This window comes from Camellia sinensis, chromosome 3, assembly GCF_055761805.1.
Source record: "Camellia sinensis isolate YWXY chromosome 3, ASM5576180v1, whole genome shotgun sequence".
NCBI classification, from domain to species: Eukaryota; Viridiplantae; Streptophyta; class Magnoliopsida; order Ericales; family Theaceae; genus Camellia; species Camellia sinensis.
In genome coordinates this window covers 199,848,713-199,867,260 of record NC_138963.1, presented here as the reverse complement: position 1 = coordinate 199,867,260, position 18,548 = coordinate 199,848,713, and the positions used below count along the sequence as shown (strand labels likewise).

At 34.0% G+C, this 18,548-nt stretch overlaps 2 protein-coding genes across 2 annotated transcripts; both read left to right on the top strand.

Moving 5' to 3' along the window:
* Positions 1-319: 319 nt before the first annotated feature.
* LOC114288832 (metal transporter Nramp3.2-like) lies at positions 320-5,218 on the top strand. Its single transcript, XM_028232426.2, has 4 exons — positions 320-1,163; positions 3,046-3,182; positions 3,277-3,929; positions 4,721-5,218. The coding sequence occupies exons 1-4, from the start codon at positions 598-600 to the stop codon at positions 4,943-4,945; spliced, it is 1,581 nt and encodes a 526-aa protein (XP_028088227.2). The 5' UTR covers positions 320-597; the 3' UTR covers positions 4,946-5,218.
* A 2,835-nt stretch (positions 5,219-8,053) lies between these two features.
* Positions 8,054-17,542, top strand: LOC114300548 (pumilio homolog 12). Its single transcript, XM_028245413.2, has 5 exons — positions 8,054-9,128; positions 9,492-9,654; positions 14,738-14,901; positions 14,991-15,249; positions 17,088-17,542. Exons 1-5 carry the CDS (start codon positions 8,218-8,220, stop codon positions 17,247-17,249), a joined length of 1,659 nt encoding a protein of 552 aa, XP_028101214.2. The 5' UTR covers positions 8,054-8,217; the 3' UTR covers positions 17,250-17,542.
* The last annotated feature ends 1,006 nt before the right edge of the window (positions 17,543-18,548 follow it).

The following is an 18,548-nucleotide window of genomic DNA, read 5'->3' as shown; positions in this document are numbered from 1 at the left end:
ATCTATTTTAAAAGGTACACCAAACAGCACCATTGACTAAAATGCTTAACAAATTTTTTTTAGCTATCCCCTTAGAGATGCTCTGAGATACCTTAAAGTGGTGGTTGTTAATTATATTTTATTTTTGAAACAAGGGTTTAAAATTTGAGTGTGCTTATACAATTTTTTTTTTAATTTAATTTAATTTTATTTATTTTTCATGGTTGTGATATCTACTCTAAAATGAATTTTCACCACATACAAGGTTCTTAAATTAGGCATTTTTATCTAATGGTTAAACTGTTTTTTTGGGCTATCATCATTGCATGCAATCCTTTTCTTGGATCCAAAAAAATTAAAACTATTTCCTCCATTGCTTATTCTCTCACTCAAATCAAATCCCCTTTTCAATAATTTCATGCATCTTTCAAGTCCACTGCAATTTTAGCAAAAATCAAGGAGCCAATCTAGCATGATAAACCATATCCTGAGATTTTTCAATCTTCATTCCTTCATGCAATTCAACACAATCACTACTATGGTCAAGAGTCAAAATTTAATTTCTTACCCAGAAAATTATTAGTAGATGAAAAAAACAAAAATAGTGAAAATCATACAATGAATGCTCCTCCTCCACGGGAAGACGGCGGCGGCGGCGGCGCGGCCAAAAATGACGAAGAAGCCGACTATCTCTTGTCTGAACCACCGTCGCCGCCGGCACCCAGAGGCAGAATCTTCCCCGTCGACGTGGAGGCGAGCGGCGGGGGCGACGACGACGACGACCTGGTGGCGCCGCCGTTCACGTGGAAGAAGATGTGGGAGTTCACGGGTCCTGGGCTGCTGATGTGCACGGCGTTCCTGGATCCGGGGAATATCGAGGGGGATCTGCAGGCGGGGGCGATCGCGGGGTACTCATTGTTGTGGCTGATGATGTGGGCGACGGCGGTGGGGTTGTTGATACAGCTGTTGTCGGCGAGGTTGGGGGTGGCGACGGGGAGGCACTTGGCGGAGCTGTGTAGGGAGGAGTATCCGTATTGGGCGAGGATGTTGTTGTGGTTGACGACGGAGGTGGCGTTGATTGGGGCTGATATTCAGGAGGTGATTGGGAGTGCAATTGCTATCAAGATTCTCAGCAATGGGTTTTTCCCTCTTTGGGCTGGTGTTCTTATTACTGCTTGTGACTGGTAAATTTTGTTCATGGTTCTTCAGTTTCCGAGTTGGTTTTGATTGTCCTCTGTTTGTTTGCTGAGAAACTAGCTACTCCAATGCCTGCCAAAATTTTGAAGGGAATGGCTTCCCTCCAGTCCAATCACGGACTGGAGGGTAGTGTTATGCCCGTGGGGGTTCACAATCCGTTTAACACTATATATTTGTAAAAAATCACGTTAATCGAATATCGATAGCTATGTGATCAAATAAATTTTGTATGAAAAAAATGGACAGTGAAAAATAAATGGGTTACAAAAATCTAATTTGATCACATAGCTATCGATATGTGATTAACGTAATTTTTTTATAGATATATAGTACTCAACGAGTTCTACACATTGAATAGTTTGAATTATTGAAACGGGACCTGTAGTAGACCTCACGGGCTCAATAGTACCCTCCAGTCCAATCACAGACCGGAGGGAAGCCATTCCCAATTTTGAATTAGTTCAAAAAATTTCCATCGCCTATAGCTCTGTTTATAAATTTGGGCAAACTTCACTTTATCCCTTATTTAGGCCATGTCCGATTTATTTCGTTAACGTTTGGAAATGATCATATAACTCTCACTAGATTTGTGGGTTGAAATATACCGTTAAATACCATTAAATGTTCCATCTAACGTAACAGCAAGTGTAAAACACGTGGCAAACATAAGGGGTTATTGCTCATTTTTAAATTTTAACGGAGTAAATCGCACATGAAATAAAACCCAGGAGGTTAAAGTGCACTTTATCTTTCAAACAAATGATTAAATCGTTAACGATAACAGCACATTTCAATTTACAAATAGGATTATATAGTCGTTTCTAAACATTAGAAGAGTAAACGGCATACAGCTCAAATCATAAGGGTAAACTGAAATTCACCCTATAAATTTTTTATAATGAGACCTAAAATGTAGCTTTTAGTCTATAATTTTATTTTATTCTTTGTAATAGGACCCACAAGAAATGTTATTGCATGAAAAAATGAAAGAAGAAATGACAAATGCATCATTGGTATAGAATTGTTGATAATATTTTAGTACTGTCAAAAAATTACAATCACTATTATAGTTGCTCTTAGGAATGCTGTGTGTTTGAAACCTGAAAGGTAGTCTCATTTAGAAATATATTTTTTTAGTAGCCTTTTGGCTTTTTGTTTAAAACACGATATAAAAAAAATTATTATGTTTGGAATGACTTTTTGATTTTTTACAAAAAAATATGTAAAAAGTAAAAAGAAAAAAGAATTTTTGACTCTTTGATATGCATTATTGGCTTTTTGATTTTTTTAATAATTTTTTAGCTTCTAAGTTAAAACGTGATGTTGCCAAACGATTGACACATAATTTATCTGTGAGTGTGATAGTGATCGAATTTAAAATACCATTTGATGTGTAAGTTAGTTAATGAGCTTATTTTCCATGTCCTGTACCAATGTAGATTAAGAATCTAATGGTTTTCAAAATTTAATATTAAAATTCGATCGCCATAACATTATTGCTTTTGAATTTGTCTTTCTTGCATGTATAACACAATGTTGACAAATTATTTATCAAATTTCATACTTTTTGGACACTACAATTATCAGCCAATGAAGAAGATTTTTGTCCGACTTTCAACTCAGGATTTCACCATGTTAAATTTGAATTATGATATGAATCATTCTCTTGTCATTTCATTACAGAAACTACAGATTACAAAACAGCAACATTCATTCTTTGATTGTAGGAATGATTAAAAAAAAAAAAAAATCATATGCTTCATTTATCTAAGTTGCTTTCTCTTTAATTTTCTTTTTCTTTTTTGTAATTAATATTGGAAATGAAACTCAATCTGTCAAGCATTGTTTTGTTTCACTCAATGTGAACAGTTTCTTATTTTTATTTCTTGAGAACTACGGAGTGAGGAAATTAGAAGTGTTTTTTGCTGTTCTTATTTCAATGATGGCCATTTCATTTGCGTGGATGTTTGTTGACACAAAGCCCAGTGGAAAGGATCTACTAAGAGGTCAGAAAGTTGTATTTGGCTTCGATTTTCCATTCATTGATTTCATGCTGTATATTTTAGTTGCATCCCCCAATAATGCAATCTCCATTTGCAGGTCTTTTGGTTCCCAAACTTAGCTCAAAAACAATACAACAGGCTGTGGGAATTGTGGGTTGTGTCATTACACCTCACAACGTGTTTTTGCATTCTGCTTTGGTACAGTCGAGGAAAATTGACCCTAACAAGATTGGTCGCGTCCAAGAGGCTCTCAATTACTACTCAATTGAATCCTCGGTTTCCCTTTTTGTCTCCTTCGTGATCAACTTGTTTGTCACATCTGTCTTTGCTGTGGGATTCTATGGTTCTAAACGAGCTGATAGCGTAGGACTAGGAAATGCAGGGCAGTATCTTCAAGAAAAGTATGGTGAAGGATTGTTACCAATTCTTTATATTTGGGGCATTGGGTTATTGGTGGCTGGACAAAGCAGCACAATAACCGGCACTTATGCTGGACAGTTTATTATGGGAGGTTTCCTTAACCTTCGCTTAAAAAAATGGCTGAGGTCATTGATATCACGGAGTTGTGCAATTGTGCCAACTATAATTGTAGCTCTTCTTTTTAAGAGATCAGAAGATTCACTTGATGTTCTGAATGAATGGCTTAATGTGCTTCAGTCTATGCAAATTCCTTTTGCACTTATCCCTCTTTTTACCTTGGTGTCCAATGAGCAGATCATGGGGGTCTTCAAAATTGGACCAGCTATGGAGGTAACATGCTAATTTCACTAAGCTGGTGTTCCAATGCATAATAGTTATTGTAGTTGCTGCCTGACCCTCTAGAGCCTAGTGCTTTTGGATTTGTAATAACAAGCCCCTAAGCTTAATATGAAGAGAAAGAGAACCCTCAGTTGATTATTACCCATTTGTCTGTTGTTGGTGTTTACTACAGGTAGTTGGATCTGTGTGTCTAACACCGTGTTCCTGACTCATGTTGCAGTTGCTTAATATGATCATAACATCATCATCATGTCCTAGTCCCAAACTGAATAATCATTTCATATGCATGGTTGTTAAAATGTGTAATTCGTGATTCGACGCAACTTTCAACTAAAATGCTTTGAATCATGCTGTTGAATCAAAAATTGTGTGAATCATGCGATTCAATTTGTGGTTCACTATGAATCATTATGTCCTAGTCCCTAACTGATTAATCATCTGATAAGTTATTTTATATCCCCAAGGATAATATCGCCAGGTGCTAATATTTAGTATGCTTCTACAGATCATGCTTAGGCTTCATTTATAGCATATTATACTACCATATCTGTCTTAGGTGTACATTTGATTTCCAGGCATTAGTAAACTGTGGCAGTTGTGACTTGTGTGTTCATAATCCTGTTCTTCCTCTTTAAATTGTCTTTTTCTAATTTCTTTGTATTATGGTTGTAAAAACTGAGGTCATTATCTAAGATATTGGCTAAATTCCTGTCAAATGGTGGGAAACAACTACGTACGTACTATTCTTTTTTCCTTATACTTTTTGTTGATTTGTGTTGTAGAGGGTCGTGTGGACCATCGCTTCCCTGGTGATAGCGATCAACGGGTATGTTTTGCTGGATTTTTTCGTTTCCGAGGTTAATGGACTATTGTTTGGTTTTCTGGCCTGCATGGGGACTGCTGCGTATGTGGCGTTTATTTTATATCTTATCTCATATGGCGGTGGCCTGCGTTCCTCCTGGTTTAGCTTACTACACTTAGATGGATATCAGTATGCCAAGAACTAAGCCAACAAATTTTCATTTAGGATTGAAGAGGCTCCCAATTCTTGCCAAACAGCACACAGGCTCTTCATCTGGTGTTTCGGAAAAGAAGCGTTCGGTTGCCACAATTTTTTCTAATTACAGTGCATTAATATAGATCCAGAAGCCGATTGTAAAAGTTTCACTGTGATGTGTTTGGTTTGAAGTAGATGTGGAATGAACTGGTTAGTTCTTCATACACTGTAACAAGTAGGTATGTCTGATGTAGTAGCCAAACAGAAATAGTTAATATACTCAGAAGGGATTCTGATGAAATGGATTTTACAATGTTGTTGTCCCAAAAACCTGTTTAGCCTTCTCTCTCTCTCTCTCTCTCACTCTCTCAATAGTTATTTATATTTTTTTGCCTTGGTATCTTCATTACTTGTCTCAAACTTTTATATGATCAAATAATTGAAAAGTGAATTATCAATATAGAGAGAGAGAGAGAGATTTTTAGGACATAAAATTCTCCTTCTTATTTTGTTAGTACTTTAATAAGTAGGTTGTACCAATTTTCTTTTATGGTGGAAGTCTCATTCTTCAAACTATTTTGTTTGTCTAATATGTCATAAAAATACTTTAGCGTTTTGATCACGCAAAGTCTAATTTTCCATTGTTATACGCACTATTTAATTTTCTTCGCTTTCATTTTATTTATCATCTGACGCTTTAAACTTTCTTTTTTAAATTTCTCTCTTTCTTTTCCTCTTCACAATTTCAAAATCCAACCTAAGTTTAAAAACTTGGTTCCAAATGTGTGATCCATACACAAATAACACGAACCAGGTCTTTGAAGATGGCCAGGTCTGCGAACTATTTGATTTAAAGTAGCTGTTAGGAACAATCTTTAGACATTTTTTTGTGTTAAAGAAAAGATACAGAATGCCAAAGAAGGAAGCAGTACGAAAAAGGTGGAAACAAAAGAAGTAGCTGACATGACTAGCATAGCCCACTTCTATGCTTACTTCTGTGCTAAATGAGAATTGAACTACGACCAAGGATCCTCTATAGTGAAATTTTCCTAAAGTTTTCTAAAGTGCTACATTGTGTGGTTGAGATTTACTGGCAAGTCACATCAATTTTTCTGATGTGACTTGCCAGTAAATCTCAACCACACAATCACACACTCTAGGAAACTTTAGGAAAAAATCACTTTAGAGGATCCTTGCTCTTGAACTACAGTCAACAAGTCATTAGAACATCTTTTATTTCAAATTTGAGAGATATTAAATAATACATTATTAAAATTTATGAAAAAATTACAAATTAGGAGAACACTGAAAAAATAATTGTACTATAAATTAAATCTTTTATGATATAACTCTTACACACACAAATAATTTGTACAAAGCCCAACCAGGACGTACACCATGCATATGAAAATATAAATATTTTTTCACTGTTCCACTAATTTGTAATTTCTTCAAAATTTAAAAGCAAGAACTACTAATTTATTTCTCCACACGAAAGCAATAAGAATGGCAAATGCAATTGAAAATAATATTATGTTAATATTACGTTAATCCAATTTTATTATTAATATATCAATAATGCTAAAATAGTGCATCAACGGATCAAAATAACTTTAAACGTGACTCACATTCTATCAACTTTAAATTGACACAATTCATCTTATCTTTTTGATAACTTTCAAAGTAAATTTTCATAATTCATAATATTTTTCTTAATATAATAATGATACATCAGACAGTATTCAAAATTTATACTCAAATAGTGTTCAAATTTGACTATTATTATTAAATAAAAATGACAAATATTTACAAGCAATCCTAGAGCATTATTTAGTATTGAAATTAAGATAAAAATATTTGTAAAATAAGTATAAAAAAAAGGTTCAGAATAAATCTCCCTTTAAAGAATATCAAAGACTTTAATTTAATTTAATCTTGTTCTTTTTTGCAATATTTAAAAAAATCTTATTGGCTTATTTACTTGTTTGAATCATGTTACCTCTCTACATTTTTACACAAATCAACTTATAAACCATACTTAAAACAATCTTAAATAGTAATTTTTTTGAGTAAATTAGAAACGCACCCTTTGAGATTTGCTTAAAGTACAAATTACCTCCGATGGTTTGAAAAATTACAAATACCTCATTGTTAGTATTTTTTATTTAACAGAATTAACTAAAAAAATAAAATTCATAATTACTCTCCTATAAATAATAAAATTACCTAAATTATTAATTAAAATATATTTTTAACATCATTAAAAACTATTAATTGATTTAATAATTCATTAATAAATGGGGCGATTTGTTATGAAATTAAAAATTTCAAGAAATGGAATGTAATTTTCAAAATTACGGGAGGTGATTTGTATTTTAATAAAATCTCAAAAGGTGTATTTATAATTAAATTTTTTTTAAATTATTTATAAGTATGTACTATAAAAAATTAATCAGCTTGTTTGGTTGTGTTTTTTCAAAAACACTTTTCAGAAAATTCTACTTTCTTGTTTTTCGTATTTTTTTATTTTTACTGAATTTTTTTAATATTTTAAGTAATTTTTTTAAACTTTTTAGATACCTAACATAAATATACCTAAAAGGTAAAAAATTTGTGAAAAAATCTTTTAAAAATTTACTAAATACGAAAAATACAAAAAAAAAATACGAGAATTTGATATATTTTTTATATTTTTATGTATTTATTAAATTTTTAAAATATTTTTTATTTTTTAGATACATTTAAGTAAGATGCATTTAAAAAAATATAAAAAATGTTTAAAATTTTAAAATATTCATTAAAAATAAAAAAATACGAAAACCTAAAAATTAAATTTTTAAAAAACTTAATTCAAAAAACTCAAACCAAACACTGAATGTTATTAATTACTAAGAGACTTTAAAAATAAAATAAAAAAATTAAAAAAAAAGGGCAATAATGTGAAAGACTGAAACGGCTGGTTGATTAGTGTAACCTTAACCTAAGCGTTGTCCCGTCAAAATTTCTATAAACTGCATGCAGCCTATCAACTCCCTCTCTCTCACCCCCACTCTCTCTTCAGTCCAAGTTCCCTTTCTGTATCCATCTCTTTCATCTATATCTCTCTATATGTATATACATATATCTCCTACCCCCAATCACTTTATTTTCAATCTCAACAATCAAAATGCCAAATAAAATCATAACTTCCCATCAAAAAACCCTATCAAAACCCATCAATCGCCGCGCTCTCTCTCTCCTCCACCACCATTCTTTCTCTATCTAAAATCCTTGGCTAAAAAGATGCAGAACCCACGCCGAAATCAATCTCCGTCTTCTGACCCAAACCCACAAAGTCGTTTTGTGGGTCAATCCGATGCTTTTTCTAACCTATTCCTAGACGATGCTTTTTCTCAACTCGGCCTCTCCTCCTCCTCCTCCTCCTCCGCCGCCGTGTCTCGCGGCCAACCGTCTCTTTTTCCGGCGAGTCTCGACGACCCAGAGTCTTATTATTCGATTGTCAACGAGGGTTTGTCTTCTCTTTCGTTTCAGTCCAATGACGAGTTGGAGAGGTTGATGATGCTTCAGAAGGTTGGGAATGGCGGCGATATGGGTTTCGGTGGGACCCACAGGAATCCGACGGCGGCGACTGGTTCGTATCGGACGGCTGCGAGGGAGCCATGGCGCACAGATGATGGGGTGAATTCGCTTTCTTGGTTTTCTCGAGAGAATAATGGGTTTTTCTTGCAGCGCAAGAAACAATTGGGAAAGCTACTCAATTCTCAGTTCCCAATTTTGCCCTGTTCTAACAGACCCAGTTTCTTTACTGATTTTGATCAGCGTTTTGATGGTTATGCTTCTGATAGTTCAAGTGTTTTGATGCCCAATTTGTATACTCAGATTTCGCATCAATCGCCCCAGTATCTGGATTACTTGTCTTCGGAAGATTTGCGGAGACATGTAATTACTTTGGCGAAAGATCAACACGGGTGTAGATTACTGCAAAAAAAGTTTGAGGACCCAAAAGAGGAAGAAATTGAGGCCCTCTTGTCCGAGGTGATAGACCATGTAGGGGAGTTAATGCGGGATCAATTTGGGAATTACCTTATTCAGAAGCTTGTGAAGGTCTGCAATGAAAAACAGAGGACTCGCATTATTCTCTCTGTCACCAAGTCTCAATTTCAACTCATCAGTATTTGTCTCAGCCCGCACGGGTATGGTTTTGGTTGTTCATTCATTCTTAATTAAATTTGTTTTACAAGATGAATCAGAAGTGAATTCTTTTTTATTAGTTCTAATTGCTTTCTTAAATTAGAGACAATGTAACTTTTTTTTAATATTTATGTTCTCAACACGGCCCTTCATGTAACCCCCCTTATGTCTTGTGTGGAGTGAGGCTTGAGGCTTCTCGAGGCTCTTTCTTAAGTGGGCTAAACACGGGTAAACATTTTAATTATGAGGGACATAGTGGGGTTCAAATACAGGACTGTTATGTACCATGTTAAATTGTTAATGTGTTTCAGCAGTTAGAGAGAGGGATAATGTTATTATTTATATTGGTATTCTTCTTGTTCTAGAACTCGAGCTGCACAGAGGTTGTTGGAGCATATTACTAGCCAACAGCAAATTTCATTGGTTATTTCAGCTCTATGCCCTGGTGCAGTAGCATTGGCCACTGACCCCAATGGTTATCATGTGATCCAGCATTGCTTGGCAAATTTCTCTACTGAAGATAATAAGGTAATGTTCTTTCCTGTTTGTTGATTATGCACCTATAATACTTGTATAATGCTGAAATTTAAATGATACTATTACTCAGACACCTTCACATAGTTATATGTTTCAATTAATAATTGCTATTGTTTCATTTTGTTTGTAATTATTCAAGTTTCTTGTTGAAGTCCACCCTACCCTGTAATGATATTCTTTCGTGAAGCATGACAGGCACAAAAACTTTTACTCAGAATTGATGCCTTTCTAAAACTGTGTGTTGTGGATTTGTGTGCTCAAAACCAATCATGGAGTTCTGTAGTAGCTTTCTCAGCATTCTCTTTTTAAGTTTAAATTATGTTGGTTTTTGCACTTAATTAGTTTGATTGTTCCCGGAGCTAAGAGAAGCTGCAATATGATCTTGAGCAGCGCCGAATCTTGGAAGGTTGGACTCCTGGCAGGTTTTTAATATCATCTTAGGTGATGTAAAGAAATTTCATTGGATTTGCTATAGAAACCCTTATGCACTGCAAGGCATCTAGTTTTTTCATCCCATAAGGCCATACAGTTTGTAGCTTTTTATCTTCATCATCACATTTCTGAATTATATTATTTGTATGCTTATTCCGTTATGGTTGACAACATGGTAAATGAGAAATCAGGACTAATATGTGCCTATTGTCCCATGAACTTATTCATACGATGAAGTCGAGTTTTGTGATTAGGTGCTTCACCATTTTGGATAATCTTTAAGACCTAATACTGCATTATGGATGAAGAATTTTGGTAACCATCTATTATATTTGAATCTGAAATAACTGTGGACATGATAATTATATATTTAATCTTCATCAGTTGTTTTCTTCTGTTTAAGCTTTAAGTTTCTGAAAGAATCTACTGCAAGTTTGGAACGAGCTATAAAGTATGTACATGTGCATGAATATAGGTTACTTTAGTTGTGTATGGAATGGTTTTTAGATACTTCAATATAGTTTTCCACTGTTGCAAAAAAAATTTCTCAATAGAGTGGCTTGACTTTACTTTTTAAAAGAATTAAAAAAAAAAGGTTGAGTTTTTCTTTTTCTCCTGTTTGGCTTTTGTTGGTGAACTTTAATGATTGTGTAAACTTGTGTGCAACATGTCCTATGATACAATTTTTTGGAATTTATGGTCTAATCCAAATTCTCGTAATTGTTGTCTTATAACTAAAGTTTTAAAAGGATTTACTGAGTCTGGCCTTGATGCTCCCCTTGCCTTCACGCATTAAAGTTTTGATTTTTAGGTTATACTCCCCAAAGTTTTGCGCATCACAATCTGAGGCATGCGCCTTAGGTGCGCTTTGTATGCCTTTGCACATAAGCATATGAGAAGCATGCATTTGAAAAGGTTTGTTTAGACATTTGTTAAACTTAGCCTAGTAAATAGATGGTTTAAACATAAAAGGAAAAAAATAAGAAAGAGCCCCTTTTGCGACTATATTCTATAGAAAAAAGTAAGTAAATGACCAATTAAAAAAAAAAAATACTAAGTTAATGCTTAAGTGAGAAGCTCAATCACTAAAGCTAAGAATGTCAATTTCACTTTCAATGAAGGTAAGTTTCATTCTCTGCAGTGAGATGTTCAACGCCTTACGGAGAAAAGTATTTATACCTATATATTTATTTTTTATTTAGTTTTTTCATTATTTTAAAATATTTAATTTGTTTACTAAATATTAAAATTTTAAATTTTAAATGCTTGTGCCTCGACTCCTTAAGGCTTACGCCTCGCCTCATGAAAGGTAAAATGTCTCAAGTTATGTATTCGACTTTAAAAACATTGTTGATAACAACAATACTTATGAAACACGGGTACGAGTACTAGTACGATACGGGTATGTTGATATGATAAAATTTAAAAAACGTAGAGGACGAGTACGGCTTGGTACGCATGTAAAAAAATATTTATTTTTAATTTAGAGTAATGCAAAAATTGATTAAATAATTTAATTTGTTAAGATCCAACCTACAATTAACATTTAATGCCAAAAGTAAAGTATAAATCAAAATTAAATGTCAATATATTAAATAATTTACAAATCATAGCTTAATTTTAAAATCATACTAATCATACTAATCATAAAACTAAAAATAAAATTAAAAAAAAAGTCTAGTGAAAGAAATTTTATCTCTGTAATAGAAGAAAATATTCTTTCAATTGAGATACGGTACGGCTTGGGTTATACTGGGTATTTTTGGGTACGCTAAAAATTTAGGTACAAGTATCATACACCGGTAAGCAAGGTTTTAAAAAGCAGCCGCAACCGTTACGTAACGCCGTTACGTAACGGTTTTGGCGGTTACCGCCACCCGTTACGGCCGCTTTTGCAGTGTGATTGAGATTCACAGGTGTGTCGGCCGTAGTGGCTGCCATAGCGGTCGTAACGGTGCCGTAACAGCCGTAACGGCCTGTTACGCACCGTTACGTAACGGTTCCAAACTGTTTCTTTCAAAAAAACACACAAAAAAAAGTTGAAAATGGGAGAAGAGAGATAGAGAGAAGAGGGAAGATAAAGAGAAAATAGAGGAGCAAGAGATAGAGTGAGAGAGAGAGAAGAGGGAAGATGAAGAACATGTTATTGATTTGTTGAAACTATAAGACCTATGCTATTGTATTTAGCTGCTATCACTAAACCATTTTGTTTTGTGTCTATCTATATATTGTTTGAAAATAATAATAATAATAAGTGTGGTCATTATCTATTTGGCTTGGTTAAAATATGTATATATATATATATTTAGGCTCCTATTTATTCTCTTACTGTTGTCATTATTTATCTTATATATAATAGTTAGTGATTAATTTTTTGTAAAATATAAAGTCATTAATTATTAAAATAAAATGTAAAAAACTCAATTTATAGTAATTTTAAAATATGAAATATATTGGATCATACTTAAAAATTTATAAAAATTGATCAAAATTTATTTTTAACCCAATAAATATGATCATGGAAAAAAAATATGCGTATCGGTAAGTTTTTTTCAAATTGTGCGAAAAATAAAAAAATTCACGGTTCCGGTTACCGCAACCGTTACACTACAGCCTTTATACCCCACAACCACAACCGCGTCACCGCCACCATTACGGCGACCGCAACCGTTTTTTAGAACCTTGCCGGTAAGTATCTGGTACGGGTACGGCTTGTTTTTCGAAATACCCATGCGTCATAGAACAATACAAACCAAGAGATTCGTGCCTGTGTACTTTGTCTTCAATTGTTTTCTACTTTGTGTTTTGTTCTGTCAGGATTACCTTTTAATAAAGGTATGTTTTGAATGGTCGTATGTTATGGTCGTAATTTGAACTCCAAGTTCAGATGTTGGCGATGCATTGTCATAAATAAATAAAAGATATCTTTCAATGGCGTATGGAGTAAATTAATAAAGTAACTAATCATTTGGATCTCTATCACTTTCTTTTGTTATCAACTGCAGTTCTTGAATTTGAAGTTTAGTAAACATCGGATGTCACACATTTTAGAAGAAAATAAAATAGGGAAAATGATACATGGTTTTTTGAAGTATTGGCTATGTAAAAGAGGTCAACAATAATTCAGTTTACTACTTTCTTGTTTGCAATTACAAATGCTTTGTTTTCATGGTCCTTGTTTTTTGTAAATTGTAATGTATGATTCCTCACAATTTGATATTAGTAAACCTCTTTCTTGTTTTGAGCTAATTCTTCTTTAATACTGAGTTCATGATGCTTGGATCCGATGGGTAATCTTTCAAGAGTTTTACAGTTGCAAGCAAAGGTATGCATGTAAATAATGATTATTCAAGTGATATTTCATTCTACATGGTGAGCTTTCATATTCAAATGCCATTATGCAACTTTAAGGTTGTATCCAAGCTTTCCATGAAGTGTTATTGGTTTTGGAGTTCTGTTCTTTGTCGTACACATACAACATATTTCATACAATAATAGTGATTTGGCCATTTTTTGTGTTTTGAGGATTGCTACAGTGGTTGAATGATTACAAAGTCAGTTTGAAATGAAATGTAAAGCAGAAACAAGAATTAAGAAATGAATTCAAATGGACCTAGGTTTTGGGTTGTTGGATTCCTGCACTCGTATTAGTAGTTGATGGAATCGCAAGTTTGTTTTCCTTCCATACCTCTTAATTTTGTCGCCTTTTTTTCTGCAGCAAAGCAGTCTATTTTATTCCATTCATTATGGAATACACTGAACATACTTGAACTGAGAGTCTATATGGCAACATGTATGCCATGCGTTCAATCCATATGGCATAAGAAAGTAAAAGTCGTCATTTGCGTTAGTCATTTAGTTGTGTTCATGATTATGTATTTCCTTGGTGAGGAAAAACAAACGATCTTTTTATTTATGTTAGCAGAAAATGGAATCATGGAAACTAGTTTATCAGTGTGACCAATGAGCTTTATTTTTATTTTTTATCTAATAATTACATTTTTTACTTAATAATTACATTTTTTACTGTTGGTGAATGAGGGCTATTTCACAAGCACTTCCTACAAATTATCCCTTTCTTTCATTCCAGAGAACATTGCTTTTGTGTGCTATTTTTTCTTAAACCTATTTTCCAGTCTAAAAAGAGAGGAAATGATGACATTAAAGGAAACTACATAAAAAAAAACAGAAGAAGAAGAAGAAGAAGAAGAAGGAAGAAAGAAAGAAAGGAAACATATTTGGAAAAACCATTTAAACAAATTGCTTTTGAGAAAATTTCCTTGAAATAACCCAATTTCAGGGAACTCTTGGGAATAGTTATCTGACTTTTCAGAAATTAGGGTTCACAAGAAAGTGGAAACAATTTGAAGACGTGTTTTCTAACTCATACATTTTTGAATGTTCAAAAACTAAAAACTAAAATAAAAACGATTACAATGAAGCGATAAGAAAGATTCCCTTGTCTTTTTAAAAAATAAAAAATAAAGTAATTAATGCCTGGATCTTCCTGTGTTTTTCTCAGTATAGTAGTCAGTGTTCTCTTGAATCAGTTCAGGCGTTGGTATTCCCTTATTCAATAAGAAGCCTTAGAGAGTTTGGTTTCTGCTCTATGAGTTATTTAAAAACCGCATTGTCTTTGCAGTATCTTCTCAAAGTGATGGCAGATAACTGCTTCGAAATTGCAACCAACAAAAGTGGGTGCTGTGTGATGCAATCGTCTGTGGAGAACTCTCAGGGAGAATATAGAGAACGTCTTGTGTCTGAAATAATAGCAAATGCTCCTCACCTAGCAGAAGATCAATTCGGGTTTGTTTCTATAAAACCTTGTTCATGCTTTATTCCCAACCATACTCCAATGTAAAATTAACATGCTTTCCATTCTACTTTGCATGTAGCAACTATGTGGTGCAACAGTTACTGGGACTGAAGATACCTGAAGTCACCACTAACCTTCTGCGACAGCTTGAAGGGACTTATGTATCTCTGTCCCGCAATAAGTATGCTAGTAATGTTGTGGAGAAATGTTTGGCTGAATCAGGAGAAGAGCAATCCTCACGGATTATATTGGAGTTGCTCAGAAATCCAAATGTTTGTATGCTTCTAGTGGATCCTTTTGGAAACTTTGTCATTCAATCAGCATTATCAGTCTCTAAGGTAAGCTCATCCGATGAATACTGATGTATATATTCCTCTTCTTTTCATATGTGCCTAGGAAATTATTGGTTTTACATGAAACTGGCAAGGCTGAACCAAACTCATGAAGCGCTTTAGATGTTGGCTCTTGGAACTGATTGAGTATTTGGTTGCAAACATGTCTATCTATCTATATATTTATCTATATTTGTGGTGACTTGAAATATGAGGTGACCAATTGCACTTGGTTAACAATTGGGCCAAAATCAACTTGGTTGAATGCCAGCTCCAGTTTTATACGTAAGGGGCATTTGATACTTTATAGTACTGAGGTCATTTCAGCTTGTTTGGTTTCAGGCACTGAAATTAATAAATTAGAGTAAGACCATGACCAATAAAACAAATTACAAACGAATCCTTTCTTTAATCTTCCAATTTTTCAGTAGGAGAGGAAAAAAAAAAAAAAAAAAAACAGGGTGACGGAAATCTAGGAAGAAGGATTTATTTGTGCCGTGTTTATGGGATTAAAAAAAGGTTGTTAGCTTTAGGATGAAACGATCTAGAAAAAAAGAATTAAGGTTTGTGCGCAAAAGGGATAGGATTGGATTAGGTTGGGTTTCCAGAGTGGCAGCTAACTGGATTTCAGAAACAGGGGGATGGAAATCTAGGGGTATCAGCTATGTCACAGTATATGGTGTGTGGAATCAATGGCCAAAGGGTGGATGAAGGGTTAAGGGTTGGTTTGAGCTAGATTGGAAACGGTGGACCGAAATTGGAACTACTATAGGGCTTAGTACCCTGAGAATAGTAATGAGTATTTTGCATGGAGAAGAAGGAAAAGTAAGAGAAGGTGAAGAAGAGTAACTATCCTTCACAAGGGCCAAATAAGTTCATTAATATTTAATATTCAACTCTATCTATTAAGGCTATTGCATCACTTATATAAGGCCTCCATTTTTGAATTTCTTATATATATATGATGCAATGGCCTTAACCTGTCAAAATCCGACCCAAACATAATTCATGCCCATGGATCTAAACTACAACCCAACCCAGTGACTATGAAAATTACCTAAATATCATTAGCTAAAACATACAAAGGAAGTCCAGCGGAGATACTAATTAAGACCCTAAGGTCATGTTTAATAGTCCAATAAAATTATTAATCCGATGTTTGGTTAAACAATTGAAGTACGGATTAATTATTTTAAACTTGACTATTAGTTAAGATAGGATACATAATCCAACGGATTCGTAGTCCTAGGACTATGAGTCTTGGGAATGCTAATCCAGTCCGCCCAAACAAACATGGCCTAAATGCTACCATGGACTATATTTCCTTTGGTCCAAAAACTTTTCTTGTACAGTGAGGGGAATATAGGCTATATTTTTTGGCTTCCAAAGTGGAGATATCCTTTTCTGACTGGGCAATTTTGATGCACGAGATACATTGCCAGAAAGGTTTTCTTGCAAACATCATTTGGGACAAAACCATACTTTTCATAGGAAATGTAAAACATTAATTAATCAAAGGTCCAACTGATCACCACGTAATGTAAAAGAGAATGTCATGTCCTGATTTCCATATTATATGTGTTTAATTCAGGTGTTCCATCAAGATTTCTGTATAATTGAAAGGACTTCCATTAGGCTTCTCTCTGGCAGCAAATCAACCCAATCAGATGATTTCAGTCATCTTGGTTACAACTTTGATCTTGTAATTATCATGGATTATGCAAGTGTTTTTTTTTTTTTTTAAAATGATGATAAGTTGATTATAAGAAGTTTGGTTTCAGCTTTAAAATTTGTCTACATTGTTTGTTCATATGTAACCTAATTTTTATATTTTGCAAGAGCAGGGAGTTATCCGCAATGCTCTGGTTAATTTAGTCCGGATGAATGCTCCATCAATGCGCACCAATCTTTACGGGAAGAAGGTCCTTTCCTGGTTCAACAAGATGAAGCTGCAACACTTAGTAGAGCGTAGTTCTTTCGAAACTTTCTCAACTCCTCTTGGGTAGCTAAGCTATGTATCCTTGTTCCTAGTGTTTTGTCTCTTCACTAATATTTTAAGCCTTGGTAAGTTGTGTAACTGTCATTTTGTAACGCATAAGTATTTAGCGCAGTTTTGGAAGAATTGTAGTTTGTTGTCGATAATTAGTCATTGGGAGTTTGGAATAATCTGTAGCTCTGCTTAGAAGCTTAGCATGATTTCTCAAACTGTATAATCTCAGGGCTTTCCACTGTTCGTTGTTATACCATAGACAATGTAAGATTGTTTATTGGCATTTGCTTCCAATTAGTAGTAATAATCTGCATATTATTTCTAAATTGAAGTATTTTTTAATCATTACTGAATAAACATTTATGGTTTACAATTACCAAAGTCCATCTATCATTACCGAGTAAGATTTTGTAAGGTAGTTCAGAACCATTTAACGTTTTGTTAATCTATATTTCTAGGACACTCGTTGATAAAAGTAGCCTTTGAATTCTATTTTCTTTAATTAGATCCCAAACTAGGATCAGAAGTCAAAAATATCTTTGTGCAGTTTGATTCTGCAAAGCGCATTGATTACTCGGAATTTTGAGTCCCGTCTGGTAATACATACCCCTTGCGGGGTTGCTTGGAAAATAATATGTGGGACTCTCAAAATTTGTGATTCCACAACCTCTAATTGATTTATTTATGATCACTTATTATTTATTTATTTATTTATTTATTTTGTTTTCCTCTCTACCTCTCTCCTTTCTCTCTCACAAATGTGTGTGAGGTCCTGGGTCCCTATCACAGTTGGTTTCTTGGATGGTTCCGTGTGGATGTGGTTGGTTAGGAAGCATCAAAAATTAACTTTGTTGCAGTTCAATTTTTGGATTTTCAAGGACCAAATGTGGATTTTTTATTATTCAAAAGTTTTAGGTTGCATTTGAATTATCGATTTGGGTAAAAATTTGAGTGAGGTAAATATGAATGATATATATATATTTCTTTTTATTTTTTAAATTTCTACGTAAATTCATAATTTAAATAGGGAGTCATTATTCCCATTATACTTTGCTCTAAACATACTCTCTTCTTTGTCTTTTATTAAACATTGATGGGCGCGGCTCATGGAGGCTGAACCCGTGATTGTCTTGAATTGCCCAAACAGTCATTTGGTTAAAGCCAAACAGATGAAGCCCAACACCAAGCCCAGTAGAGAACCCATGGCAGTCAAGGCCTGGTACCAACTAGACGCGTGTCGAGCAAGAAGTTAGCCACGTGGCAGACAAAGATTATGCAGAGTTACTGAACCCACGCACCATGCATTAAATGAGAC